At 37.7% G+C, this 27,078-nt stretch overlaps 1 protein-coding gene across 18 annotated transcripts in view; it reads right to left on the bottom strand.

The window, feature by feature from the left end:
• The window catches only part of TCF4 (transcription factor 4), a 381,116-nt gene that overhangs the window by 226,007 nt on the left and 128,031 nt on the right, over positions 1-27,078 (bottom strand). For all 18 annotated transcript variants that reach the window (XM_058438310.1, XM_032152230.2, XM_032152235.2 and 15 more), the window contains 2 exons: positions 15,185-15,246; positions 12,145-12,241 (listed from right to left, as the gene is read on the bottom strand). In XM_058438310.1, coding sequence (XP_058294293.1) covers positions 12,145-12,241; positions 15,185-15,246 — 159 coding nt within the window. The remainder of the gene's footprint in view (positions 1-12,144; positions 12,242-15,184; positions 15,247-27,078) is intronic.

Below are 27,078 nucleotides of genomic sequence, written 5' to 3'. Positions count from 1 at the left end.
TTAACTATTAAAATGCCTTGAAAAGACTGGGCGAAGGCGGCTTCTTTTATTTTCAATTGGTGTTCAAACTATACCTAGGACTTTGCAAAAAATGGAAAATGTAATCACACAAAAGTATGTCTATTTAGAACTGTTTTATTTCAGGAGAAACAAAAAAATTCGGAGAGCTCTCCCACCCTCCCCTGGCCACATCTCCATGAGTTAGGTCAGTAACAGAAACAAGGAAACTGAGATTAAAATGAAAAACAGCTTGTTCAAAATCATACAAAGATCATTTCGTAAACTATTGTGTACCAGGTTGGGTTTTTTTTCCTGGTTTTTCTCTAGCTAACAGGGATCATCCACAGCTACTGAGGCAGTCTGCCAAGATATTTAAGATCTGTGCTCACTGCATCTCAATTTCCAAATAATATTTGTAAGACCATCAATAAATAAGGAAAAAATCTTAAGCATGAAAAAACACACACACCATATAAAGTATGAATTTAATCCTGTCAGTAGATCAATTGTTAAAGCTTTCAAAAACACGGATATTAGGCTCATTTCCAATTACTCTGAAAGTTCTGAAGGAGACAGGGTCACTAATAAATTTTCTTCCATGATTTGTTATTGCCCAATTAAGTGCAATCAGTTACACATAAAAAGTTTATTCTTATATCTGAAGCATTCAGATTTGGCTACTGAGCTGTTAAGAGTACAGCTTGGACTGAATAGCCAAGGTGAGGAAAAGGCATGGCCAGTTAGTAACCTAGTAATTTCGAGACTCAGAAAGCCAAGCCAATGCTGATGATACAAGGCTAGAAAATCTTACTTTGCGATCTATCGCTGAAAATTAGCTTTATATGTGTCTCCTTTTCTCTTATCCTTCAATTTTTCTGTCTCCCCCTTCTCCACCAAATGTTATCAGATATTACACACTTTCTATTTTCATTCAGCTTTAATATGGCCCACGAGGGGGTGGCATTTAATTAATCACTTCCACATTCTGCCAGAATTCACTACATGATGCTCAAGTTTGCATATCACTTTTGCCAAGCTGATCAGACCCAATGAACAGAAAAACAGACTAGATAACATAATAGTAGGTGTAATAATAATTTGCATTAACTGAATTTTAGTGCCAGGTGGCTTTACATTATTTCATTTAAACACAGGGCAACTACTTAGATGAGAAATTTCATCACAGTGCTAAAGAAACTTGCCCAAGGTCACAGAACTGGAGAGTGGTGAGCTGGTGCTCACAGCAATGCCCAGCTGACCACAGTGCTCTGCTAGGTCCACCATCCACCACTTCCCCCATGTTAGTTCTCTTGTGGCATTTTCAACCTACATGAAAGCTTTAAATGTTTTATCTTAAACATAAACAATATAACCAGCTGTATTTTATACTACTTTCAAATGATGCTTCCTTACAATTTTTCCTATTAATAAATGTGTCAAGGAATTAAGGAGTGATTAATAAGCAATCATCAAGAAGATGAAAAATGTTTGAGCTGTGTCTATTAACCACTTAGAAATAAATTTAATTTAATCTCAACCTCTGCTCCATATATTTTGCAATTGTTAGTTCCTAGGCATGATATTCCGCAAAAGAAAAGAAAATGAGATCCACTGAGCACCCCCTTTTACTCAAAACAAAACATGCTTCCTTTGGATTCAAAAACTCTTAAGAGTAGGGGGAATGACAGAATAATCCAATACAGAGGCAACATTCTATACCAAGTGTCTGTGGAGTAAAGGGAATGAGAGAATAATCCCATATACAGAGGCAACATTCTATACCAAGCATCTGTGGAGAAGAAAGAAATGAAGTGGAATAGGACTGTCTCCAAAACATTCCCGAGAACATGGAAGGTATTTGTAAAACCATCTCCTTGATGAAAACCATCGTACCTTGTAGTGACTCCATTATTCAGATGACCTACAACACAGGCAAAGAAATCTGCATTTGTCAGTGGGTTCTCCCTAGACTCACCACTCAAACACCACACCAGGGTGTTCTTGGCCTTGTGTTTAAAGATAAAACTTGAGAACACTTAAAATGGAGAGAAACATGGCTGTAGGCAAATATTTCACAAAAGGGAGCATCTGAATCCAACACAGCTGTCCCCAAAGAGGTACTTATTTTATAGGATTACTGTTTTGTGGACTGGCTAAAAAAGAAGCCTTTTCATTTTGGTCTTGATGTTTACAGAAGTGAACATTCTATACTACCTCCACCTGCTCCTGCCTTCTGTTCCAATCTCTTTAGAAGGTATAGGTATTTTAAAATTGCTACCACCCAAAACCCCAAAGTCTACAGATTTTTCCATTCATTACCCAGACGAAAATGACAGATGACCAGTGTTTAGCCTTGCAATGCCCTAACAGTAACACAGCAGAGCACAGTGACTACAAAGTGTATCACATCACCACACCTTTCTCAGTGAGCCTGGGAGGGGTGGGCCAGGCTGGCATCCTTGTCCTCACCTGGGAAACCAGAAAACAGGGGCTCTGAAGAAATTTGCCCAATGTCCCATCACCCATCACTAGGAAGTGAAAAGCCAAGAATTATGCTGAAGTGACCCCCTGAAGACCTAGAATCCACTGTCCCATGACACCTTGTAAGACGTGCAGTGCTCCAAACAGCTCCTTTGCTTCTTTGGTTCTAAGAATGTATAATGTGAACAAAGAAAGCAGTCTTATTTTTATTGAGGATGAATACATCACTTTAGGTGGACACACACCTTAAGTGTGAGGTTCAGGATTCCTTAACTATACCGATTTCATTCTCCTGGAGCCATGGAGTAATGAGAGGTTTGAGAAACGCAAAGTGTTTAATCGCATCCCCCACCCCGCCCCCGCCCAAAATCCAGTCAAGAAGTAGGGTACTGGTTAATACTGTCACAGACACATTTTAAGTATAGGACTTACGCAAAATTCAAAGAAACCATCTTCCTAAGGAAAGACAGAGAATTGGCCGGGCACAGTGGCTCACACCTGTAATCCCAGACCTTTGGGAGGCTAAAGCAGGAGGATCACTTGAGCCTAGGTGTTTGAAGACGCAGTGAGCTATAATCGTGTCACTGTACTCCAGCCTGGGTGACAGAGTGAGACTCTGTGTCCAAAAAGAAAGTAAGTAAATAAAAACATGAAAATAAATAAAAATGTAAAAACCTAGAGAAAAACTTTTTCTACTAAATAAAAGCAGCACTGTTTATTTCACATCCTGGTTACCTTCAACAATAGATGGTCCTTTCCCCTGCCTCTGTTCCAATGTGTCTGATTCACGACATGAGACTGTTCAACAGGATTGGGAAACTTCTGGACAAAAGTTGGATCCAGCTCTCACAATTTCATCCAGTCTTGGCATGTTGTCTAAAACTAAATGTCTTTTGGCTGCACCTAATCCTCCACATTAAAAATCAACAACTGCAATTGTGTACATATTAAAAGAAAGTAGAGGGTTTTCTCCCCCAGGCAGTAGGCATTCTTGTCTGAGTGTTTCATGGTGACATGGCAGGTTGCTGGAGGTAAGTTCCCTGGAAACTGTTTGGGCAATGGTCCAGGAGAAAGATCTCTGTCTGTCACTTGCAGCAGCATGTCCCAGGGACGTGCTGCAGGGTGCCAGGCCTGCTCTGGATGGGTGCAGCAGGAGGCACTGGGATTAAAGCCTGGCCTGTGGATCTGCCAAAGACCACCCAGGGGACTGGAGAAAAGAGTGGTTGGTGGCTGGAGCTACAGGCCTGTTGCATAACAAGGGTGCCCTGGACAGGCTGCAGAAAGTCAAACCACAGACCTAAAAGAGAAGGTTCTGGGGAAAGCAGAGGTAAGGAGAGCTGGCTTTGGCAGGTTGCTGCCTTGTTCAAGGGCTTAGGACAATGAAGGCACAAGCCTTGAAGGTGAGATGCAAACAGCAGACCTCACGCTTCTTCCCATGCAAGACGCTCATGCCTGGACTTTCTCCACCTTCCTCTTTACAATATCTTTTTTCCTACTCCATCTTCCTCTCTAATTTGCTGACCAGAAATTAGAGTTGAGACATCTTTTTACATATATTTTTATTACATGAAAGTTAAGGCCTTGTTCTTAATTTTCAAAATTATTAAATAGAAAATTAGATATTTTTCTCTTAAAAAAATTGAAGTGTGAATTGAACACTGCAAGTTAGTAAGCCCAGTATGAGTCCCCGACTCGCTTCTTTCCTGTCTATTTCCCAGGCTGCATTCCCAGCCCTGCCCCAACCTCTGCAGCTGGAGATGGCCTGGGTTATGGGGAAGCAGTGTGGTGGGGAGACACCGCTCAACTCACCCTTCCCCTTCTTTCTGCATCAAACCTGAACTTGACACCAGAAGCTGTGACCCCCATCTTTAGACAATGAGGGGAAGGACAAAAGAATCACAAAACCACCAGCCCTGACATCACTGAGCTGCAAACCACTTCCAGCAGGGGCCTACCACCAGACTTCTAGAATGAGAAAAATTATTCTTAAGCCATCATTAGTCACAATTTCCATTACTTCGAAGCAAAAGCATTCCTACCTGATACAAATTGCTTTTTACTTTTATGTGAAGCTTAAATGATTTATCTTCTCTTTGGGTCAATAACTTTCTATGTGAGAAATCTTCTCCTGGTATTTAGAAGGTCTATACATCTCTGTTGGCCATAGTTTTCAAGTAACATTTTTCTGTTTAGAAATTCTTCTAAATGTTATAAGACTTGGATTAGTAAACCTAGTTTGACTCTGAAAGTGTTTGAGGATCACAGCATTAACTGTGCTATATCACAGAGTAGGCCGGAAAGGAAACAAGACCAATGAAAGAAGAATGGAAATGTTCTCTGACTGGACAAAAGGAAGTCAGTTATCTTAGCTCAGTACCAGAAACACAACTTTTTGCAATGGCCTTTCAAATTATTTATAATAATAGTAATTATTATTATTATTATATAATTATAATTATAAAAATAATATATAAAATTTTAAATATAGTAATAAGTATTATTATTATTAGTATTATTAGCAATGGGGTCTCACTCTGTCACCCAGGCTGGAGTGCAATGGCACAATCACAGCTCACTGTAGTGACCTCAATCTCCCAGGCTCCAGTAGTCCTTCCACCTCAGCCTCCTGAATGTCTGGGACCACTAGTGCATAAAAACACACCCAGCTAATTTTTTTTATTATCTGTAGAGACAGGATCTCACTATGTTGCCCAGTCTGGTCTCAAACACTTGGGCTCAAGCAATCCTTCCACCTTGGCCTCCCAAAGTGCTGGGATTACAGGCATGAGCCACTGTGCCCGACCCAAAATATTATTGATTTTACTTATTTCCGCTTATACATAAAATAATCTGTGGTGTACTGAAAACTGAAACAGGCCACATTGCAATATGGCCCGTTTCCTATCTTGGCAGAATATTTTGTCCAGTCAAGGATATAGTCCTATAGAATAAAATGTGAATTTCTATATGACTGGCTCTGGTTTAGGGTCTTCTTCTTGGTACAGTAAGGTATAGGCCTAACTTTAATGTATGGGCTTTTCATTTAATGTTTAAATCCTATCTAATTCCCTGATTCACTTGACAGTCATTTATTGAGGTCCTACAACACCTATGCCAAATACTGATCTATGCACAGAACTTTTCTCCTAGTGACTCAACTTAATGAGTTATTATTTTATTTATCCCCAACCAATCCAATTCCTTAGCTATAGATCTAGAACCAGCTGAGATATAAAAGGAATATCTATTTTAGTTAGGCTTTAAAGAATTACATTTGGAAAACACGTCACTGGCAAAGTCACTTGAAGGTATTCATAAAATAGAGATGAATGGATTAGAAAGAACAATAAAACATCTCCAAAGAGAAAATACAGTATAAGGATAAAATGACGTATCTGAAAGATCAATGGACCGTTAGATAATAAAATTACCTCAGAGATCACCTAAAGAGCTGTTCTTCCCTCAATCTAAAGATGTGGAAACGACCTGACCAGGGGACCCACAGGCAGCTGCAGCAAAACAGAATAGAAAACTCAATTCTTGGCTGGGCATGGTGGCTCACGCCTGTAATCCCAGGACTTTGGGAGACTGAAGCAGGCAGATCACTTCAGGTCAGGAGTTCAAGACCAGCCTGGCCAACATGGTAAAACCCCACCTCTACTAAAAATATAAAACTTAGCCAGATGTGGTGTTGTACACCTGTCGTCCCGGCTGCTCAGGAGGCTAAGGTGGGAAGCTCACCTGAGCCCAGGAAGTTGAAGTTTCAGAGATCATCCTACTGAACTCCAGCCTGGGCAACAGAGAGAGACTCTGTCTCAAAAAAAAAGAAAAGAAAAATAAAAGAAAGAAAAGAAAAAGAAGAAGGAGAAGTAGAAGAAGAAGAAGAAAGGAAGAAGTAGAAGAAAAAAACTCAGTTCTCCTGAATCCTGACTACCAGCCTTAGCTCAACAATCAAGATTGCTAAAAACACCAGGGATGAGGCTCAAACGAGTCATACTTGTTAATATTTCAGGAGGGCATTTTAAATTTAACATTAAAGAAATCAAAATTCCCAAAGTAAAATCAAATAAGACCACAATTAATAATTTCCTTTCTCAGAAATTACTTGTGCCACATTATAAGTCCAACACTTAAGAGTTGATATCGAGATAACATCAAGCTGAAAGGTGTCATTAAAAAAAAAAAAAAGAAGAAGCATACCAAGATGTCCCTAACTAATGAACTAGCAAAGGGGCCTGCTTGTATCACTACCTAATTTCGCTGCATTTAAAAAGTGAACTAAAATTTCTACAGCTGACATCTATAGTCACAGTTCCGTTCTTATGAAGTTACTAAAGATTATTTGACCTTTGGAACTTTCAAACATCAAATGATTGCCATTATTGTACAGGTTTTGCTATTTTCTAATACTGACACTTCCGCACAGAACAAAATATCTAACCATGAAGTCAGGTAACATCTCATTCGTGCTTTGAAAAATTACGTTTCTTTGTAGTCATGCTTTTCCTTTGTACATTAAGGCTTCCAAAAACAGTTTTCCTAGTAAAAGCTGATTCATTGGTTATTCTCTGTTTTACAATGAAGAGTAAAACTCCCTGTATTAGCATGTACTCACATTTGCTGTTTTACAAGAAGACTGTGGCACCCGCTTCTGCCACTGGGATTTGAAAACACTCACAACACTTCACCTTTATGCTGGGCTAAACTCAGGGTAGCCATAAACACTCTGAAGTAATACAAACCTAAATATTCCTGCTAGGCAAACGGAGCGGTGGAACCGAATTATAATGAGCTAGCAGCTGTCACAATATGACCACAGTAACCAAATCAAAATATCAACCGCTAACCCAGATGAGATTCAAAGGTCATCTTGTAAGCCAGCAGCTTTCTTCAGTTCTGCCTGAAACCTCAATCTAATCCAGCAGTAAAATGTTCTGCTGAGCTAGGTTAGAACCCAGCTACTCTATGGCGGTAAATTATTTAATGCTCTGGGAGAGTACCATGAGTAGGACTAGAACCAAATACCACAGTAAGGAAACTGAACCATTCAAAATGGGCCATGTGAAAGCATAGCCCCGATGCTGAGCTAAGCTGTAGCCAAATGTACAAAAGTATCACTTTTCATACCCTTCAGTCACAAATGCATGTATGTAATTTTATGGGGCAACTTGCTCACTTATCCTCAATCCAGCTTTCAATCAATGCTCTGGAATAATAAAAGGAACATGGAATGCTTAGCTCCTTCCTTGGATCAAACAGTTTCAGCTAGAAAATATATTGTCTACCATTGTAAAAATATCTGGACGATTACCTGCAAAAGTTTAGTGCTTGACAAAGGAAAAAAAGGTTTTTTTAAAGTCCATATTCTTTTCATACACTTGTTGCCAGGATTTTCAAACTATTCCATAGCATATAAATAACCCTCTTAAAAAAACAGAGGAGTTAGACTCACCGACCCTTTCTACCATTAGCATACTCTGAAAGGTATCCAACTGACAACCTAGGAAGGTTTCATCAAATTGTTTAAAAACTGCAATGAACAAGTCTCCAATAGGTCCAGTGTACATTATAATCATTAATAATGATAGGCAGTCACATGGAAGAAATGATTTATTTTCTCCAGATATAAAACAATGCATGGAATTTCAACTAAGGCAAAATGCAACCTGGCATGTATCTACACAATGAAAGCAATGAGTGAGTTCTTAGTAAATGTCAGGTAAAAGTATACGAATTGGTCAATGTAGGCAGTCAGTACTGACATCTCTCAACCCTGCCAACATCAAAACAAACACAAAGGCTATTCACACCTATTTAAAAAAAATTTAGGAGCTTGCTTTTTGTTTCTGTTAGTTAGGTTCTTCTTTAAAAGACTTACAAATATCAAACACTAAAACCCTGTATGACAGCTATAACCACAGACAGGAACACAGAACAATCCTATAAACCAAGAAATGTCATTAAGTCTTCTAGCATGATACATACACTGTGTGTATGGGTGTACATGTGTGTGCATGCATGTATAACCATACATGGGTGTTTTATTTACTTTAGGGATTCACAAACTATCAAATAGTGCAATTTTTCCACACATACAAGCTCATTTCTAAAAGAATAAATTAAAAAAAAACATTTTATTACTTTTTTTTGAGATGGGATCTCACTCTGTTGCCCAGGTTGGGATGCAATGGCATGATGTCAGCCCACTGCAACCTCCGCCCCCTGAGCTCAACAGATCCTCCATCCTTGTTCTCCCAAGTAGTTGGGACCACAGATGCGTGCCACCACGCCTGGCTAAGTTTTCGTATTTTTGGTAAAGATGAGGTTTCACCATGTTGCCTAGGCTAAAACACTTTATTACTCTTATAATTTATATCCCACTTTGCATAAATTTGAAATAGAGACACAAATGAACTAAGTTTTGGAATTTCAGTGCCAAATAGAAGTATTATGTTTAAAAATCTGTAAAATGCAAAACGATTCATGTGAAATCAAGAAGTTCAGAGTTGTAATAATGGGTTTTGTTACCATAAAAGAGGTTATAAACAAATATACTAGCAATGCCTGTTATCATTTCCCTAAAATTGTATACTGCCGTGAAGAACAAAATATATAATTAATAATAATCCACTCTCAAAAGAGTAGTCCCGTACTTTTTTCTTTCTTTGCAATAAAATAAAACCTTACTAAATGAACAGTTCACCAAAAAAAAGGAAAAAAAATCAGGTCATCTGCAGTTAATAACTCTTTCCTATAAAATTAGTGTCACTTATTTCTGTAGCAGACGCCTAATTCAGTCACAGGCTTGATTGATTTGACAATAGAGAATCTGCTCCAATAAAGTGGCTGATTTATTTCTGATGCTATAGCTTTTACCCTGATGCGACATCACGGCAGAATTAAGTCTTTGAAACAGAAACAAATACTTTGTAGTTTTAACGAAAACCAGTTAAACATTCTGAAAGTGGAGACTGGAGTGTTGTCAAACACTTATGCTAAAGTCTACCACCTTCTTTTGGTAGAAGGAAAATGTCCACAAAGGTCACAACATGGGCTCTGGGTCTGGACACACAGTGCGGTTTAGAACACAGCATATATGCTATGAGTTCAAACTGTCCCCCACACCAATAGATCTTACTTGGTTTTTATTATCATTTGTAAATTAATTGTCCTTAATTTCTTGAAAATGATCTATCTTTTCTTTGTAAAGCTGTAACATAACACCAAATATGGCTCATCTGAAAAGTGGTTTCATTTTAAATCAACAGCAGCTTGGGCAAAATCAATGAGAATCTTTGTTCCCCGAATCTAGCCTTCAGATACGCAAGCCAATCAAGAAGGCATCAGGGATGTGAGAAATTACAGCGATGAGAAGAGTTTTTAATGCAGCATCAGAATCAATTCTCTTAAAAAAAATTCTTCTTCTCTAAACTAAAAATGTAAGGTATTTCATACTTGTTTCAATGTCTTTTTCTCCCTTTTCTATTTTTTTTTTTTGCATGCCGCGCAATGCCCTCTCGCTCTGAGGGCGACTTCCCTGACCCCAGTCTGACACTGCGCCGTTAATGTCAGATAAACCATTTAGCCCAAGCACAATTCTTTTCTGTGCAAAAATCTGCTTGAGGTGGAAAATGTAGCAGTTTGTAAACAATAAAGAGCCATGTTTCAAACCAGACAGCTTATCTAACAGAGAAGTCCTTTCATTGGGAACAGTGGGTGGGGGCCTCGTGGACATAGTAGCATTTCCTATCACAATGCAGGAGACTGTCTTGGTCTCCATATTTAAGAGTTTAATGGGAAGGAGGGCAGACAGGATAAAAGAGCAAAGCTGACACGGATTTGCAGCCTAAACAACAACTAAGTGAAAAGAATCAGCTCTCTCCGCTCTAGACTGTCGGGCCACTTATATTTTAAATACTATTTGGATTGAAAAACTAATTTGATTTGTAAAGCAGTTGCCCATGAGGAAACATGAACAGAACAATCATTTAATCTGTTTGTACTGCTTGGTGTATTCTGTAATATTAATTTATCAAGTTGTTCTTTAGAGTTAAAACTTTTTTTCACATACATAACATAAGCGTCTCACTATGAGTATTTATTTATTCTATTTTTCTTACTGTAGCTCATTAGAGGATCATTTTAGGATCCAAGGCAGTTAGTATATTATTTAGGTGCTACCTCTCAAGAGTATATTTTCAAACGAATCTTTTATTCTAAGTGGTTGTGTGGAGATAAATAGAGAAGCAAGGGTGTTAGAAATAAAATCATAACTACTGACACTGAAGAGTCAAAAGCTGCCTTTTAAAATCTAAGTTGATAAATATATCTAGTCACCTGTATCTACATATCCTGAGAACAAGAAACAATGCACCTATCAACAACTGATAAAGAACTGGGATTCCTGTTTGAGTTACAATGTTAAAACATAAGTATGAAATTTACTACTTTGAAGGCAAATATAGCACAAAAATAAGAACATTCTATGACCAAAACCAACTTTGTGGTTCTCAAAGTTGGTAAGATACTCAAAGGCACAAACATATGATGTTACCCATTAAAAATCAGTTGCGAGTATTTATCTGCTTTGACTATTTTGTGTTAAATATCTGAAATCCATTTAGATGGATTTGATGGTGATTTTTCAAAGAACGCCTGAGATTCAAGGACCTGAAGTAACTGGTATAGCTTCCAAAGCTTAAAATCATGACATTCTTTAGAAGCATTTGCAGTTATGGTCTCAGAAAAATATAATCATCGCTGTGTGTTTTCCTTGGAGTGTTGTCCAACAGATTGTACCAAGAAATTTAACTTCACTTATTGACAGATTCTCAAGAGAATTTGGCCAGGTTGAGAGATTTACTAATATTGTTAAGAACTCATGTTTACTAGAACAAAGATCATTTTTTTTTCAATCAAAACTAAAGTAGCCAGCTATTGGGACCTTTTAAGCCATTAGGAATCATCTTTTCATTGCTCAAGTTACTGCTGTTAAACAAACATCCCTACAGGGTAGCCAAAAGCAGAAAAACATGCTGAGGATGCCAGGATGAATGGCATGCAAGAGATTCACAGACAGCCTCAAACTAACAGGTAACTTGCTTTAGTAAAGCAGGATGGGGTCTGCCTAGGCCATTAGCACTAAAGTTCACGCCTTGATAAATACACAATCAGATTTTACAATTCAACTTGAATGCACTACTCTGATTTAAGCACACTAAGCCCATTAACACCATTTATTTTCATAACCCCTTTAGCAGAAATCACAGTTAACACTGACTATATACCACTGCCAACCAACAAGCCCAGTGATATTTTTATTCCAAATATTCACCACTTTGACTTCATCTACCTTAACTTAGGAAACTACTAATACAACATTGAAACTGTGGTCTGTGCTTTAGGTCTAAGGAAAACAAAATTTCCACGTAGATTCAGTATCACTAAAAGTATTTCATTCCATATGGTTGTAAAACTTAATCCTTAATGCACTATTACCAAACACAGACTGCCAATATCTCTCTGCAATTTAAGATTATTACAAGTGAACTGACTAAATATCCAAGTTTCTAAAAGCAGAACCTCTGTCTAGGACATGGTTTTACCTTCTATAGTAAAACATAAGCATTCAAAAAGTGTAAGTTAATTTAAAATGGGTCTTACTTTGTATTCTGGAATTGACAAAAGGTGGAGAGAGATTGTCATGTGACCCAAGGTCCCTGCTGGTCATGTGGTCATAGGGAGTCCCATCTCCATAGTTCTGTAAATAAAATGACAGTGTAAGTTATTATTTTATATTAATAAACAGCACATAAATAAACACAGCCCCACTACCAAAACTTCTCCCCTCCAAAGAAATTGGAGTCCACTATTCCCTCCCTGGAACTTCACTAGAAGGAATCTGCACTTTCACAGGTATAGTGGCCAAAAGAAAGCTCTAGAGTCTACGAAGTCCAAATTATCCTCATAATAGCTGAGAAATCTTAGGAGTAATAATAATGGTATCAACTGCATGGAGCTGTTGACATGATTAAATAAAATAGTGTATGTAAAACACCAGACACATATAAAGTATATTGCTTATGTTAAAAATTATTATTTTAATAAGGCCACATTAAAGCAAAATTGTGCCACAAGGGAAAATTAGGCATAGTATGCAATGAATTGCTTTTCAAAGACCAAGATAAAGCCATTCAAACAATAACATTTGGTGTTAGGATACTGAAGTTTCAATGTTTTATTATAGTTACTATTGTGGTTGTAAGAGAACTAGATTGTCACATAATTAACATATAAGAAAGTTAAGAATATTAGGATTTAACTATGATATGAACATCAAAACATTAGCATAAATTAGCATTTCGGGAGTTGGACAAAGTATATCACAAAAAACAACCAGTTGTAAAGAAGACAAATTTTGACAGAAATATTTCATTATTACAATTAGCTTATTGTTTTAAGGGGAATTTAAAATTAAAACAATGTTCTTAAGCTGTCCAGTTACTTAATTTTAATGGGGAAATTTGATAACATGATAGGAAAGAGTTAAAATCATCTATACTACACGGTTCAACTTTCAGTCTACTAAAGTGCATAAAGTGACCAAAAAGGGGGGAAAAAGTCACTCTGCTCAGCTGGTGGAACTGCCCATAAAGTCTAAGTCAAATTTACTCAGAGGTATCGGTTGCATGTGAGCCAAAGGGCAGAATCTGCCCACACAAAAAAGAGCGCTGCTGCATGAACAAGGAAAAGACACATCCCCTCAACCTTAAGGAAAACAACCCCGTTCTCAATCGCCTTTCCTCCTGTATAACAATTAACTTGACTGATACTGAAATCTAATTCTGCCAAAATGTCGATCTATAAAAAGAGGCTACATTTTAAATACCCATCATAATACACTCACTCACTCTATACCAGGCATTGCATAATGCTGATTATCACTTATTAAGTGTCCTCATCCTAGATAGTGTACTAAAAGCTTAATATATAGTATCTTATTTAATCCTCAGCCCAGTGCTGTAAGGTAGACACTATCCCCATGTTAAGATGAAAAAAGAGAGACCTTGAAAGTCTGCCTGGGTATAAATCTGCCACAAATGATTTGTCTCATGCAAACTTCTGGATTTAGAAAATATAAATTACACTAAAGTGGTTTGAAATTATTCACCAATATATTCCTTGAGAAAAATGGCAGGACAGCTAACAAAAACCAAAAGCCAGTTAGTTTTAATCCTAAATTAAGATGATTCTAAACAGACCTTGTTTTCCGAAACACAATTAAAAGTACCATGTGTACTGAATGGAGAAATCATAAGAAATTGTGAAAATCTGGATGAACTAAACAATTGAGGAGAGTTCTATGATCTCCACTTGCTGTCAAGGAGAATGGATTTATTTCTGCAAGTGCAGACTGTAACATGAGGAGGAGGAAAGATTTCCTCAACCCATCCATATAAAGCATTAGAATGTCAAGCTCGACAGCTGGTGTAAGGGCTCACAAAGTTACTGGTAAGCTTAGAGATCCTGCTGTACCCTGAACACTAGACTAAGGATGACAATGCCAAGGACAGGTGGAAATGTCTAACTCTGACTTGCTGAAATGCCCTCATTTTGACAGCTTGATTACCTTCCCTGCCTCTTATGCCAAAATGGAACCTTCCCCCAACCCAAATTTGTGTGAACATTTACGGTAAAATGTTACCCTCCCTGCAGAATGCTTCATCGATATATAGCTGGTTGGGAAAGGAAGACATGCTGGTTTTACCATGTACACGGAGTGTACTTTTAATCTGGGGCATTATATGTACATCATAAAAACTAACATGGATTTTAAAGGGCCTAGTAATGATTCAGTTAAAGAAATTTCATACAAAATCATGAATATTTAAATTGGAAGAAACACAGATGATCCTCTGGCTCTACTTCCTCATTTTGCGAAATAGGAAAATGAGGACCCAAGAGGTGAAATGACATGCCCAAGATCATATACATACAAGAAACACATATTGCCTAACCACCCACCCAACTCTTATTCCATGGTCTTCCTATTACATTCCTATTACATTATATTCCTTGGGTCTTCCCCAAGAGACAACCAATGCATATAGGAAAATTGTGGAGAAGAATAGCAAAAAGTTGAGAGCAAATAAATGAATGATCCAACTAGTGATCAAAGTCCCTACTGGTGGAATGATAACATGTCTACATAGTGAAATCAACTCAGATTCAGTACGTAGATTATACTGGCAGGATAGAACCTCACACTATATCTTTGGGATTATTCAGTAGTCTATTCACACCAATACATTATAAGGATATTAGGAATTTTTTTTAAGTTTTTCCATCCACAACAAATAGCATTATGTAATATGGATCAATAACTGACAAAAGAAAGACCAAATACGTAATGAAGGAGTTTTCTTCTGGTTAGCAGAAGTGGAACAGGTGTCAAATTGAATAACAGCATCCAATAAGAGAATGGGGGAAAAAATTCCAAAGTCAAGCTGATCCTCATTAAACTTAGTATGCACATATATGTGTGTGTGTTTGTGTGCGCATGCATGCCCATGCCTCTGTGTGTGTGTGTGTGTGTGTGTGTGTGTGTGTGAGAGAGACAGAGAGAGAGAGAAACACACCTTCTGTTTGTCAATTTACACACGTGGGATGTCTGGCTGTGGGAGAAAAGATTAGATATACTTACCCTGGACGGGCTTGGATGTCCTCCATTCCCCCAGGACCCTGAGCTACTTCTGTCTTCTACATCTAGGGACAAGAGAAAAGTTCTTTAGGCTTTCTTGCAGTAATTTGTTCTTTTTGTATATGCACTTTTAAATTAATGTTTCAAATTAATCTCCTGTTGCCTTTAATTAAGAACCAGGCACAGGGCTACCATGACGATAGTGGCTTCTGACCCATCTACTTAAATTAACTCATTTAAATTCACAGCAGAAATGAACTGGACCCTCAGGAACCAGAGGTATGAACATAAAAATTACTTCCATCCTTCACAGTGTTTGATAGCCTCAGTTTTTATAGATATGAAACTGTACTTAAAGTTTTATTACAATCTTTAAGATAAGTTTAAAAATGCACTAACATAACTTTAATGCAAAAAAAGTTAAATTAAGGTAAATATCCACACTAACACCTTTAGCATCCTCGCCATAATGCTCTTGGATCCTTTTTGTTCCATAGCCCGGGCTTATCACAGAAGACACCAGACATACAACAGAAAGTGACTGAGAAAGTATTCAGTAGTCTATTTCCACCAGCACATTACAGGGATATTAGGACTTAAACAAAACTTTTTTTTAGGTTAAGACAATACTGACTCTGTCTTTCCTTTTTTTTTTTTTAAACTAGACATACCATTTGGTCTACAATCCTTAATCTGGGCTTTGATATGTGGAAATGAATGTGGTTATTCCATTATAAAGCAATGTTGTTTTGATAGATGACAGTGAAAAGACCTACATGAACCATCAAAAAGTTGGAATTCTAAACTCAATACCAGCGAAGTTTTAATGTTGAGTAGATTACGAAATGTTCCATCCACGCTCCAAATGGCAAATACGCAGGATGGAAAGTCTAACAGCTAAGTTACCATATTAATTGCTTAAAACATAAAAGTGTTTTAAAGATCAGTCGCTCTATATTTAGAAATGGCTGTGAGATTTTTGATGAAAGGGCCTTCATAAGTATAAAAAGTTTCACTGTTATATTATTTTGATCACGGCTGATAACAGACGGCCATCACAAACACCCTCTGACAGAAGTGGAGGAGGAAGTGTGAAACTATGGTTCAGGAGACACAATCCCATTTATTGTGTTTCCTCACATTTCAGTGATACTGTTTATTCCCTTAATGCTCTACTGTCATTCCTTTTATTATTACTGCTATTTTATTATCAGCAGAAGTAATCATAGTATAATTAATTAATTTATTTTGGGATACAGTAGAGTACATGGTGTTTCAGAATATCTTAAGAGATAGAAAAGCAACAACAACTAAGTTATTACCACTAAATTAACTTCTCTCCCTCTTCTTTTTTTAATGACAAGTATTATTTCACTTCCTTTTAGTTGGTGCTTCAGCAGATAACACAAACTGCAAACAGATGTCCCCTATGGACAGTTAAAATCAGTGCACTGTGAGCTTCAAGGCATGTCAAGAAAGCTCTCGGGACTGCACCAAGCCTAGAGACAAGGTGTAAAACCTTCCCTAGATCTGCTGTTCAACAATCCAACAGGCTGGCCTATCCTGTATATGTTGAACTAAAGCACACAAAGAAGCTACTTACAACCCTCTGGGATTCGCACATAAATAAATTTTGTAGCCTACATGGTTCTCTTAATTCTTAAACAAAAACCAAATATTTTCAGCCAAAATAAAAAGTGTATAAATAACAAAATCTCTCAACCACTGCAAGCTTTCAAAAGTCTGGCACATCTTGACTTTCTTTTCACCTATAACAGCCAGCTTGGATTCATTTGAGAGATTTCTCCTCTTGAATTTGGCCAAAAAGTAATGGAGGAACAGATTTGAATCCCTATAAGTACCGTAAGATTTCAAATTGTTTGGACTCATTTTATCTTTCCAATTTTAAAAGAGGATTTTAAACATGAAAAGTAGGCAGAGACTTGGAGGAAAGAGGACGCTACTGCCAGGTCAGTGGGACTTTTGCATCCCAAAGGACATTTGGCAAAGCCACCCAGGAGACAGTTTTGGTTGTCACAGTTTGGGTGGCGCTAGCGGCATTGATCACACAGAGGCCAAGAGTTGCTATTAAATATCTCATAGATGCACAAAACAGCTCTCCACAGTAAGAAATACCCTGTGCAGGGCACAGCAGCTCACAACTGTGATACCAGCACGTTGGGAGGCTGAAGCAGAAGGATTGCTTGAGGCCAGGAATTTGAGACCAGCCTGGGAAACACAGCAAGAATCTGTCTCTACAAAAATTTTTAAAATTAGCCAAGTGTGGTGGAACATGCCTGTAGTCCTAGCTAATTGGAGGGGCCGAGGCAGGAGGATCCCTTGAGCCCAGGAGTTCAAGGTTACAGTGAGCTACGATTATGCCACTGCACTCCAACCTAGGCAACTGAGTGAGAACCTGTCCCTAAAAGAAATATATATTTTTGGTGTTCTGACGCCAAATAAAAATTGTGTTGAGACTAAGAAGCCCTGTGCTAGAGCAAAAGGAATCAAGTTGGAGAAAATATGTATTAAAATTTGATTTATAATTTAGTAAGAACTCTTACTAAATACACAGTTTTTCTTATGCACTTTAAGCCAGACTTGAGCTGGAATGTACCAAGAGACCTTCATATACATCTTCTGTCCACAGAAAAAAGGAAAAGTAATGGTCAACCAAGCAGCCTGCTAATTAGCAGGCAGATAAAACACATCAAAACTTGAGTATTCCCAACTGGGCAATTTAAAAAGCGAGCAATCCACTAATTAAAAATGCTGGAAGTCTAGCTTTTTCAAAGCAGGTTAAATACTGGCTGGGTTCCTTCACAAATAGATTCCTGACCAATAGGATCTGACTGCTCTTTTCCCACCCTTTCCCATTTCCATCTTTCCCACTTCCTGACCTCACGCTGCTGCACCTTTCTTTCTTTGATTGCTCTCTGTTGAACAGGCTTCCCCTTCCCTTGGTCTCCTGCTCGATCTCGAGGATGAGGACAAATCACTAGCTCTCCCAAACCTAATAAATAGAATAATCATATGAATTCTAATTGTATTTTATCTTTGAAAAAAATCTATAGGACCAGTGCTTATTTATCCATATCCATAGAAGACACTATAAACTAGTGTCTTCTATAGCATGGGCAATGGTAATTCATAATGAATGTAAACATGTTACTTTGAAGTCATTTTCTTCCATCTTCCCTCTCCTTGAACTTTGTTAGGCCTACTCCTTAGCTAGCATTTCCTCAATAACTATTCCAGTGCACCACCAAGTGCATTTCAAAGTGTATCCGCCACCTGAATCACCTGTATGCCCATTTTTAAATTGGCTTATTAGGGTCCATCTCACATCTACTCAGTCTGGAACTCTGAGGGTGGGGCTGAGAAAATTGTTTTTAACACGTCCCCAGGTAACTTTTATGCACACAGGAGTTTGAGAACCACAGGACTACTCGACTGTAACACAAGACAAATGCATGCCCCACACCACCAACAGCAGCCTCTCTCACTCCACATCTTAAAATTCCTGGCTGGGTTGCTGGCTTCAGCAGCATTCAGTATACACCTCCATCACATGAGCATCCAAGAAGTTCTTGTCCAGACTCATTTTCATGTAAACCCTGCACGGGGCCTATACCTGGCCATTCCTTACTCCTGCTAGTGTACCAGGATACTGCACGCTCTTTTATACCACCATGTTTTTGTAACTGCTATTCCCTCTGCCTAAACCGTTCCTCACCTCTCAAAGAAAGAGTAACAGCTCACATTTGGTGAGCTTGAATGTATGTCAGACACTGCGTTAAACTCTCAAATGCCTTACTAGTATTCCGGTTTTATATATGAGAAAACTGAGCCTCAGATGGGTTAGAAAACTTGCCCAAGGGCTCAGGAAATGGCAGAGCTTGGACACAAAAGGAGGCTGAAGCTCTGCCCACTGCTGTAAAGGCTCCCCAGTAAGAATTTCACATCTCTCTCTAACCAGCTGAATGTTCCCTCCTGTCACTTCTCCCCACGCAGAGTGAATATATTTATTTGGGAGTTTATACCCACTCTTGTGTCCACAAACGATTACAGAAACACATACAACACAAAATATATGAAATCAATATTTGAAGGAACCAAGCGACTGCAAAATAAAAGTAGGAGAACAGTAAGGCCAGAGGTATGATGAGTTTATCAAAATGCACACAGTGAAGGACTGGCTATTTGCTAGAGGTGGATCAAAATTTTAGAAGCTATTAAGTAGACAAAGCAGAGAGGGAAACAAGATTCACAATAACCATCAGATAAAAACACACAAAGTGTCCAGGAGAAACATACCTAATCCTGGTATTAAGCCAGACAGAAAATATCTGTGAGCTCCCAACACAGAAGACAGAATGTCCCATAGCATTCTGTATCAACAGTACTCACAATGATAAAACTTGTATGGCTGACTCAATACAATAGTTCAGCAAGTACATATAATTTACTATCCAAATAACCATGTGAATATATATACAGCTATAGAGCTACATATTTATATCATACCCAACTGTGATGTACGTTTCTTATAGGAAAGAAACATACTTGACACAAATAACATCTTGTGTGGTACTGTACAATGGTGGGCTCATTAGTTCTTTACTGAAATGAATTAAAACAGCAGAAAGTGAAAAGACAATATTGTGGTATGAGAAGTGTTTACATCTAGAGGTGAGACTAAACAATATACAGGAAATAGATGTGTGAAATCCATTAAGGCAACATAGTGACAAATGAAAAACCGCCTGGGATGAACTGCTGAATCTGTTTAGTTCTCGCCCCTCCCTTGTTCTGTTGCCACCCTTTTTCCAAGATGGGAGAATAAAGAGAAAGATAATACCCCGGGCAAAAGGAAAGGAAGAAAGCAAGCAGATGATAGAAATTCCTGTTCCAAAAGATTGAAATGGGCTCAGTTGTTCAAGATTTTTCTAATTTCTTATTTTACCCTGAACTAAGATAGATTTAGTAACTCTTCAATCGGACTGCTGGCTGCTTTAGGAGGCAATCTGAAAATCCACAAATTTTCATCTTATTTGATTCATTTTGCACGAGTCCCCTCTACAGTGTCTGACATATTGGCTGGGTGCAATGGTTCATGCCTGTAATCCCAGCACTTTGAGATGCCGAGGTGGGCAGATCAGTTGAGGTCAAGAGTTTGAAGCCAGCCTGGCCAAAATGGTGAGGCCCCATCTCTACTAAAAATACAAAAATTAGCCGGGCCTAGTGGTGGGCGCCTGTAATCCCAGCTACCCAGGAGGCAGAGGCAGGAGAATTGCTTGAACCCAGGAGGTGGAGGCTGCAGCAAGCCAAGATTGAGCCACTGCATTCCAGCCTGGATGACAGAGCGAGACTGTCTCAAAAAAAAAATAATAAATAAAGTATTTGACAGATCAGTGCCAAAACACAACAGTTTGGGCAGAACTATGACCAAATACTCTATTTAGGGGAAAGATGTTCAGACATAATTCTTACCTTCTGCGATTTCCCATCCACATTCATTAAACTTGTAATCCGATTACTCACAGCTCCACTTTGCTCTTGTGGTCAGCAAGATCAAAACTATCAGACAGACTAGACAAACTTTAGAAAACACAGCACTGGGAGTTGGGATAAAGAGCTGGATTTCAGCAGGGACTCTGCAGTGACCAGTTCTCTGGTCTGAGCAAGTCACTGGCCTCTCCGTACTCATTTTTGTGAACTACAAAATAAGCAAGTTTTATTTCCATTCTTGGAAATAGGGCAGGCTAGTATATTTGGACAACTCTCCCACAGAAAACTAAAAATGATGGATAACAGTTTTTTGAAAAATTTTAAAATACTGAGCAGACAAGATAACAAGGAATCACAGAGCCAAAATCAACATGAAGGCTGGAACCTAGGGAAGAAGAAAACACATTTTTTGCTCTGGGGACATTTGTCAACCTTGAAAATGTAATGGCCTCTTGGGTCAAGGAGAACAGAAGTGAAAACCCAAGACATACCCCAAAATCAATATTCTAACAGAAGATAAGGGGATGATAGTATTTGCAAGATTAAGGAGTTATTGTTAAAGTAAATGAATTAACTAACATTTGTTAAACACTTAGGAAAGTACTTGATCTGTAGTAAATATCTACCATAGTCACCAATATTTATCATGAGTGCCTAATTTAATAATACCCTCCAATACCTAAGAAAATCTGAGCCTTACATTTTTATGACTCCTTGTTCTGCTAAACAGGTCAGTGATTTTTAAATACTCTCCTGGATCTTAGAAACACCCAAAACGTTTAGGTTAAACAATCCTACCTTCTCCATGACCCTGTATAACACCATCAGAGTGAGAATTCAGTAAGCATTAGATTTATTCAATGGCTTAGTTTACCATTAGAGTATTCTCTTTATATCTCAATGTATTTCTATGTGTAATACACAAATGACAGGTTGTCAGAAGTTATGTATGCTGATCAGAGTCCCAAGCTAAGAACACAGACTAAATACCATGTAACTTTAAGGTTGATTTGAAATAAACAAGTATGAGAGTTACCTAGATTGATTTGACGTAGAGCTGTGTAGCTGTCCTTTCTATACTCTGAGCCTGTAACATGCCAATCACCCAGGACCCTAGAGTTTTATGAAATCAGAAAAATGCCTAAAATGGTATTTTGCATTGCTCTAAGTCTACAGATTCCTGCTCTTGTAGAAATATACTGATTTCTTAATAAAAATTTCAACACATTCAGAATGCATTCAGAGATAGGATGTTAAGTTCTTCCAGGAAAGATAATCATTCTGAAACACAATGAAGTCTACACTGCCTCAAAACCTTCTCCCTGCAACAACAGACACTATTAAATATCCTCCACACCATTATGGAGACTCACAAACTGCATACATCTGTGGCTCCTACTAATTTCCTAGTCCAGGAAGAACCCTTGGCTGAGCCCTCACACAAACTGAGATGGCATATGCTCTCCGTCAGTGCCAGATGAATTTAGAGTTCAAAATATTTCATCAGCAAAGAGCGTGTTAAGGATGTGCACATTTTCATTAGCACCCAGTATAATAAGAGCTCTAAGTAGAGTAATTTGAAGTCAAATTTGAGTACTATTACGGACATAGGAAGAGTTGAGGAGATTCAAATATTGACAGACGATGTCCACACAAGCATGATTGTTTCTGTTTTCTATTAGACATAAGATATGGTGCTTCAGAATGAGTGATCTGGGTACTAACAAGAAACTTGACAAGAAGCTTCCAGCACTTCCCAAATCTGACTAAGCAAAGAATGAGGGTTGTGTCAATGCTTCCCACACAAATGTTAAGATGTGTCAGGCCAGGTGCGATGGCTCATGCCTATAATCCCAGCACTTTAGGAAGCCGAGGCAGGTGGATTATGATTTGATTACTCAAAGCTCCACTTTGCTTATGTGGACAGCAATCAAAACTATCAGACTAGAAAAAGTGAGGCCAAGAGTTCGAGATCAGCCTGGGCAACATGGCAAAACCCATCTCTACTAAAAATACAAAAATTAGCTGGGCATGGTGGTGCACACTTGTAGTACCAGCCACTTGGGAGGCTGAGGCACTAGAATCACATGAACCCAGGAGGCGGAGGCTGCAGTGAGCCACGATTGTGCCACTGCACTCCAGCCTGGGTGACTGAGCGAGACTCTGTCTCAAAAAAAAAAAAAAAAAAAAAAATATACGTCAAATATAAAGAATACAGACCTGGGCTTTCCATTTTCAGATGACTGCTGTCAACTCTGGCTTTCTCAGAGCTAATGGATTTCCTAACCAAATAAATCTGAAACTCAAAGGTCAAGCATGAGATCATCTTATAGTATTTTTCATATGATAAGAAAAGTTAAAGGGTAGATATGCTGGTGAGAAAGTATAGTAGGAAAAATTTGTTCGCAGACAATTACTGCAATATTTTAGCCTTAACATCCAACTTAAGCTTCCATTAATAAGTCCTTTAAAACGGTATTATTTTCCTTAAGTTCAAAATAAACTGTTTTTCAAAAATGAACACTAAATTTTTGCTGCTTAAGATATGGAGTTAATTCCATTGTGTGCTGTTATAAACAGGGAAAGCATCTTCCTATAACATAAAATTCAGATAATGAGAAAGTAACAAAATGAAGTGGGTAACTGTTATGTTACAAATATGTCAGTGGTGTTCCTTATATTGAGACATAAATCTTTTTGGAGCTCAAGGTGGTAAACAGTTAAATTATGCAACTGAACCAAATGTACATTGAAGCCTATATATTAATTTATATATTTGGAGGTATCAACGATCATCTAACTTGAATCATACCCTAGCTTGAATATATAATGTGAAATGCTGAGAGATGAGTGCCATTTAGCAACCTTTTAAATGTATGGGACTGGCTAGCTGGGGTCTTCCTCTTGAAGAGAAGTTAGTCGTTTGGGGATCCTACCTTTTTAAGCAATATCCTACAAATAAGAGCCATGAATAACTCAAGCAAGAGTATAACGTGAACTATATATACCTTCTCTGACTTTTCGAAATGTGACCAATCTAAAAGCACTTAAAAATCAGTCTTAACTAAGACAGTTTTCTTGGAGAGTAAACATTTTGAATCGGGTGAGAATAACAATTGGAAGTAAGTTACCATATCTGAAGACTTTGAAAAAAAAAATCAAAGTACCATCTAACTTCAACATTACACAGATAAGTTTCAAAGTACTTAAATAAATGTGAAAATATTGCAAGGAAGTTTTTAAGTAGGTGTTTGTTACCTCCTAAAGACATATCGTCTTCTAAAGATATATCACAGAGTGCGAGAAATAAAAGGTAGATACTTTAGAAAACAAAGCGTTAAACAACTAAAGAATACATTTAAGAATATGCTTCATTTCCTAAGAAAACTGAATATATACGTCTGATAATGTCTACATGTAATTATATGCGTATTTTTCAAACCATACATGTAATATTTATAGTGCAAAACCCATAATATTGTAATGACTTCAGATATACAAATTGGTATTTAAAATGCCTATTTGGTAAATAATTTATTGAATTTATTCTCGGGAAAGGTTAGCCAACATGAAACATGGAATCGTTTCCTCTTTTCTTCTTTTCTTTCCTGATACCTCTTTTCTCCCGAGGGTGCCATTTGTGAGGTTCTGAGAAGGGGAGGCTGGCTTAATTGAAATATTTGTAGGCTATAATTGCTCTGCCTAAACACAATGGTCTACTTCTCCCAAACGGCATTTTTTCCTCTTGCTTTCTCCTTTTTCTTCTATTTCCTTTTATACTTTAACAAAATCTACCTCTCCTGTTTGTTTTATTGTCATCATTTCCTATCCCAGATGCTTGAGTAATATTGGTGAAGTCAATAGTTTTACATATTCAAAACTCCTCCCTAAAATCCAGTTTTCCAGCACAACCCCTTTTGCTTAAAATACTCACTCCCATACACTGATTTTCACTTTACCCTTTCAACATGGCAATCCTTCCACCTATGTTTAACACTGCAGCCTACGACCTGGCAATGACAAATGATCAATCTTACATGTTATCTTCAGGGGTCATGTCTTAGTTTTAGGCCAATTTTCTTTGTATTTAGGCTCAAATGTGCAAACCACACTATATTACTCTGCAAAACATCAATGAGAAGGCTTAATTAAGTAACACTGACAGATAAATCCATTTCTTTCATAGTAATCAAATCAAAGCAGGTTGACATAACACAGGAACTTAATACAGTTATTCCCTTGTAATTGGAAAAAGGCCCTTTACTTCTCATTAAAGCAATCTTCTGGGTACTGGCATAATAAGGAGACTCAGAGCTTTCATACTGCCCTATAAAAGTCTCAAGACACAGACCCCTTAAGCAAACAAGCTAGATTATCTAATTCCTTGATCACAGCAGAACATGCAGTTCCTACTGTTTTAAACTATTAATTCTTTATCTCTCCTACAATTAAAAAGAGGTAAATTAGTATCAAACACATACAATGAAAATCTGTAAAAATGCATAAACTGTTTACAGTTGTATAAATCTACCTCCACATGTATTTGAAAGGAAGCAGTCTATTAAAATGAATTTGAAATACTTTACACATGTGAAATTGTAATAGCTTGGATCATGGGAAAATCTATTTTACTCCATGGGCTCAATAGGACATGTATTGCCTAAATTTACAGTGTGATACTCAACCATACAGTACAACCTTTTTCATCAGAATTGTAAGAGAATGAATGTTTTAGTAAAGCATTTAATTTTTGTGGTATGAAAAAAATATTAAGCCATCCGGTCAACTGTAGGCTGCTCTTACTCATTTAAACTCCAGAAAAAGTACGACAATATTATACCATGTTCATATCCTCAAACTAAATAAATTTTCACTCCTTCAATTCCAGTTTTGAGGGCGTTTCTATAACTTATTTATTGGCACCTGACCAATCTTGAAATGATTCCAGCAACTCTTTCTGAAATTTATAATCTAGGCAGTACATGGTGATCTCCAAATGGTGGCTGACTACCCAAATACTCCAAGGAACCTCATAAAAAACAAAGATATCCTAGCCCCACCTGGGAACTGATCAAGAAAAGATCAAGGGTTGAAGTCAAGGAAAATGTATAATTTTTTCATTCTTCCCATGTTTTACTTTTTTTTTTTAAGTTTTGGGGGTTTTGTTTGTTTTGTTTGTTTTTGAGACAGGGTCTCGTTCTGTCACCCAGGCTGGAGTCCAGTGGCACAAACACAGCTCACCACAGCCGCAACCTCCCAGGCTTAGGAGATCCTCCCAATTCAGCCTCCCAAGTAGCTGGGACCGCCACACCCAGCTAATTTTAAAAGTTTTTAATTACAGTGCAGTTATAATTATATAATATGTTGCTTCTGAACCATTTGTAAGTTGCATCAATTATATCCTTTTACCCCTTAGTACTTCTGTGCGCACTTCCTAAGAACAAAAACAGTACTATTATCAAAATCAGATAATATACTGTGGGTACTTAGATCCAATCCATAATCCATATTCCAATAGGGCACTTCCTCCATCTCCGGTAGAAGACAAAGTCCAGGATCATGCACTGCACTGAATTGTCTATCTCTTTTATCCATTTGAATGAGACATAATTCCTCAGTCTTTTCTTTCGTGATATTAGAATTTTGGAAGAATACAGGCCACTTATTTTATGGAAATGTTTCTCAATTTGGGAGGATCAGATGCTTCCTCATGATTATATTCCAGTGGATATAATACTACAATAGTGGTCTCATGTCCTTCCCAGGACATCACTTCCAGAGCCCCTTGGCATGTTGGTCTGCCCCTAATGTGTTATGCCAATTTTGATCACCTGGTCAAAGTGGCATGCAAATTCTGCAATGTATGATTATAATTTGTCCCTGTTGAACTAATCAGTAATCTATGGAAAGATTCCTTAAGAACATTCAAACTAATTTTTAAGTATGTGCTTATTGAAAAAAATTAAAATACAAAAATGTATAAGGTAAAAAGTGATAATGCCCTCAAGTCTCACTTGTACCACTCTCAGACGAGCGATAACCCATCACAGCTTCCTATTTCCTTACATATCCTCACGTCTCTGATCAACTGGTTTTGACAGCCGCAGAAATGTAGGGCAATAAATGCTAAACTTGACTGAAGTTTCTGTTCTATTTGAATTGGTAAGAAATATTCTTCAATCGTTGATCATCTAGTGACATTTCAATGCAGACAATGATTAGTTGTAGCCCTGTGACCTAGGTGGGAGTGGGGAGGGCAGGAACAAGAATATATTCAGGCATATTTTACTATTAATTTTGAAGGAATTTGGCCAAGATGAAGACAAGATGTACTGATCCACTTGTGAATTAATGCAATGTATAAAAGGCAAGTTAAAGAATCAGTT

This window comes from Hylobates moloch, unplaced genomic scaffold (assembly GCF_009828535.3).
Source record: "Hylobates moloch isolate HMO894 unplaced genomic scaffold, HMol_V3 SCAFFOLD_5, whole genome shotgun sequence".
NCBI lineage: Eukaryota > Metazoa > Chordata > Mammalia > Primates > Hylobatidae > Hylobates > Hylobates moloch.
Note: the sequence above shows the minus strand (reverse complement) of the source record. Positions and strands in the feature narration are given on the sequence as shown.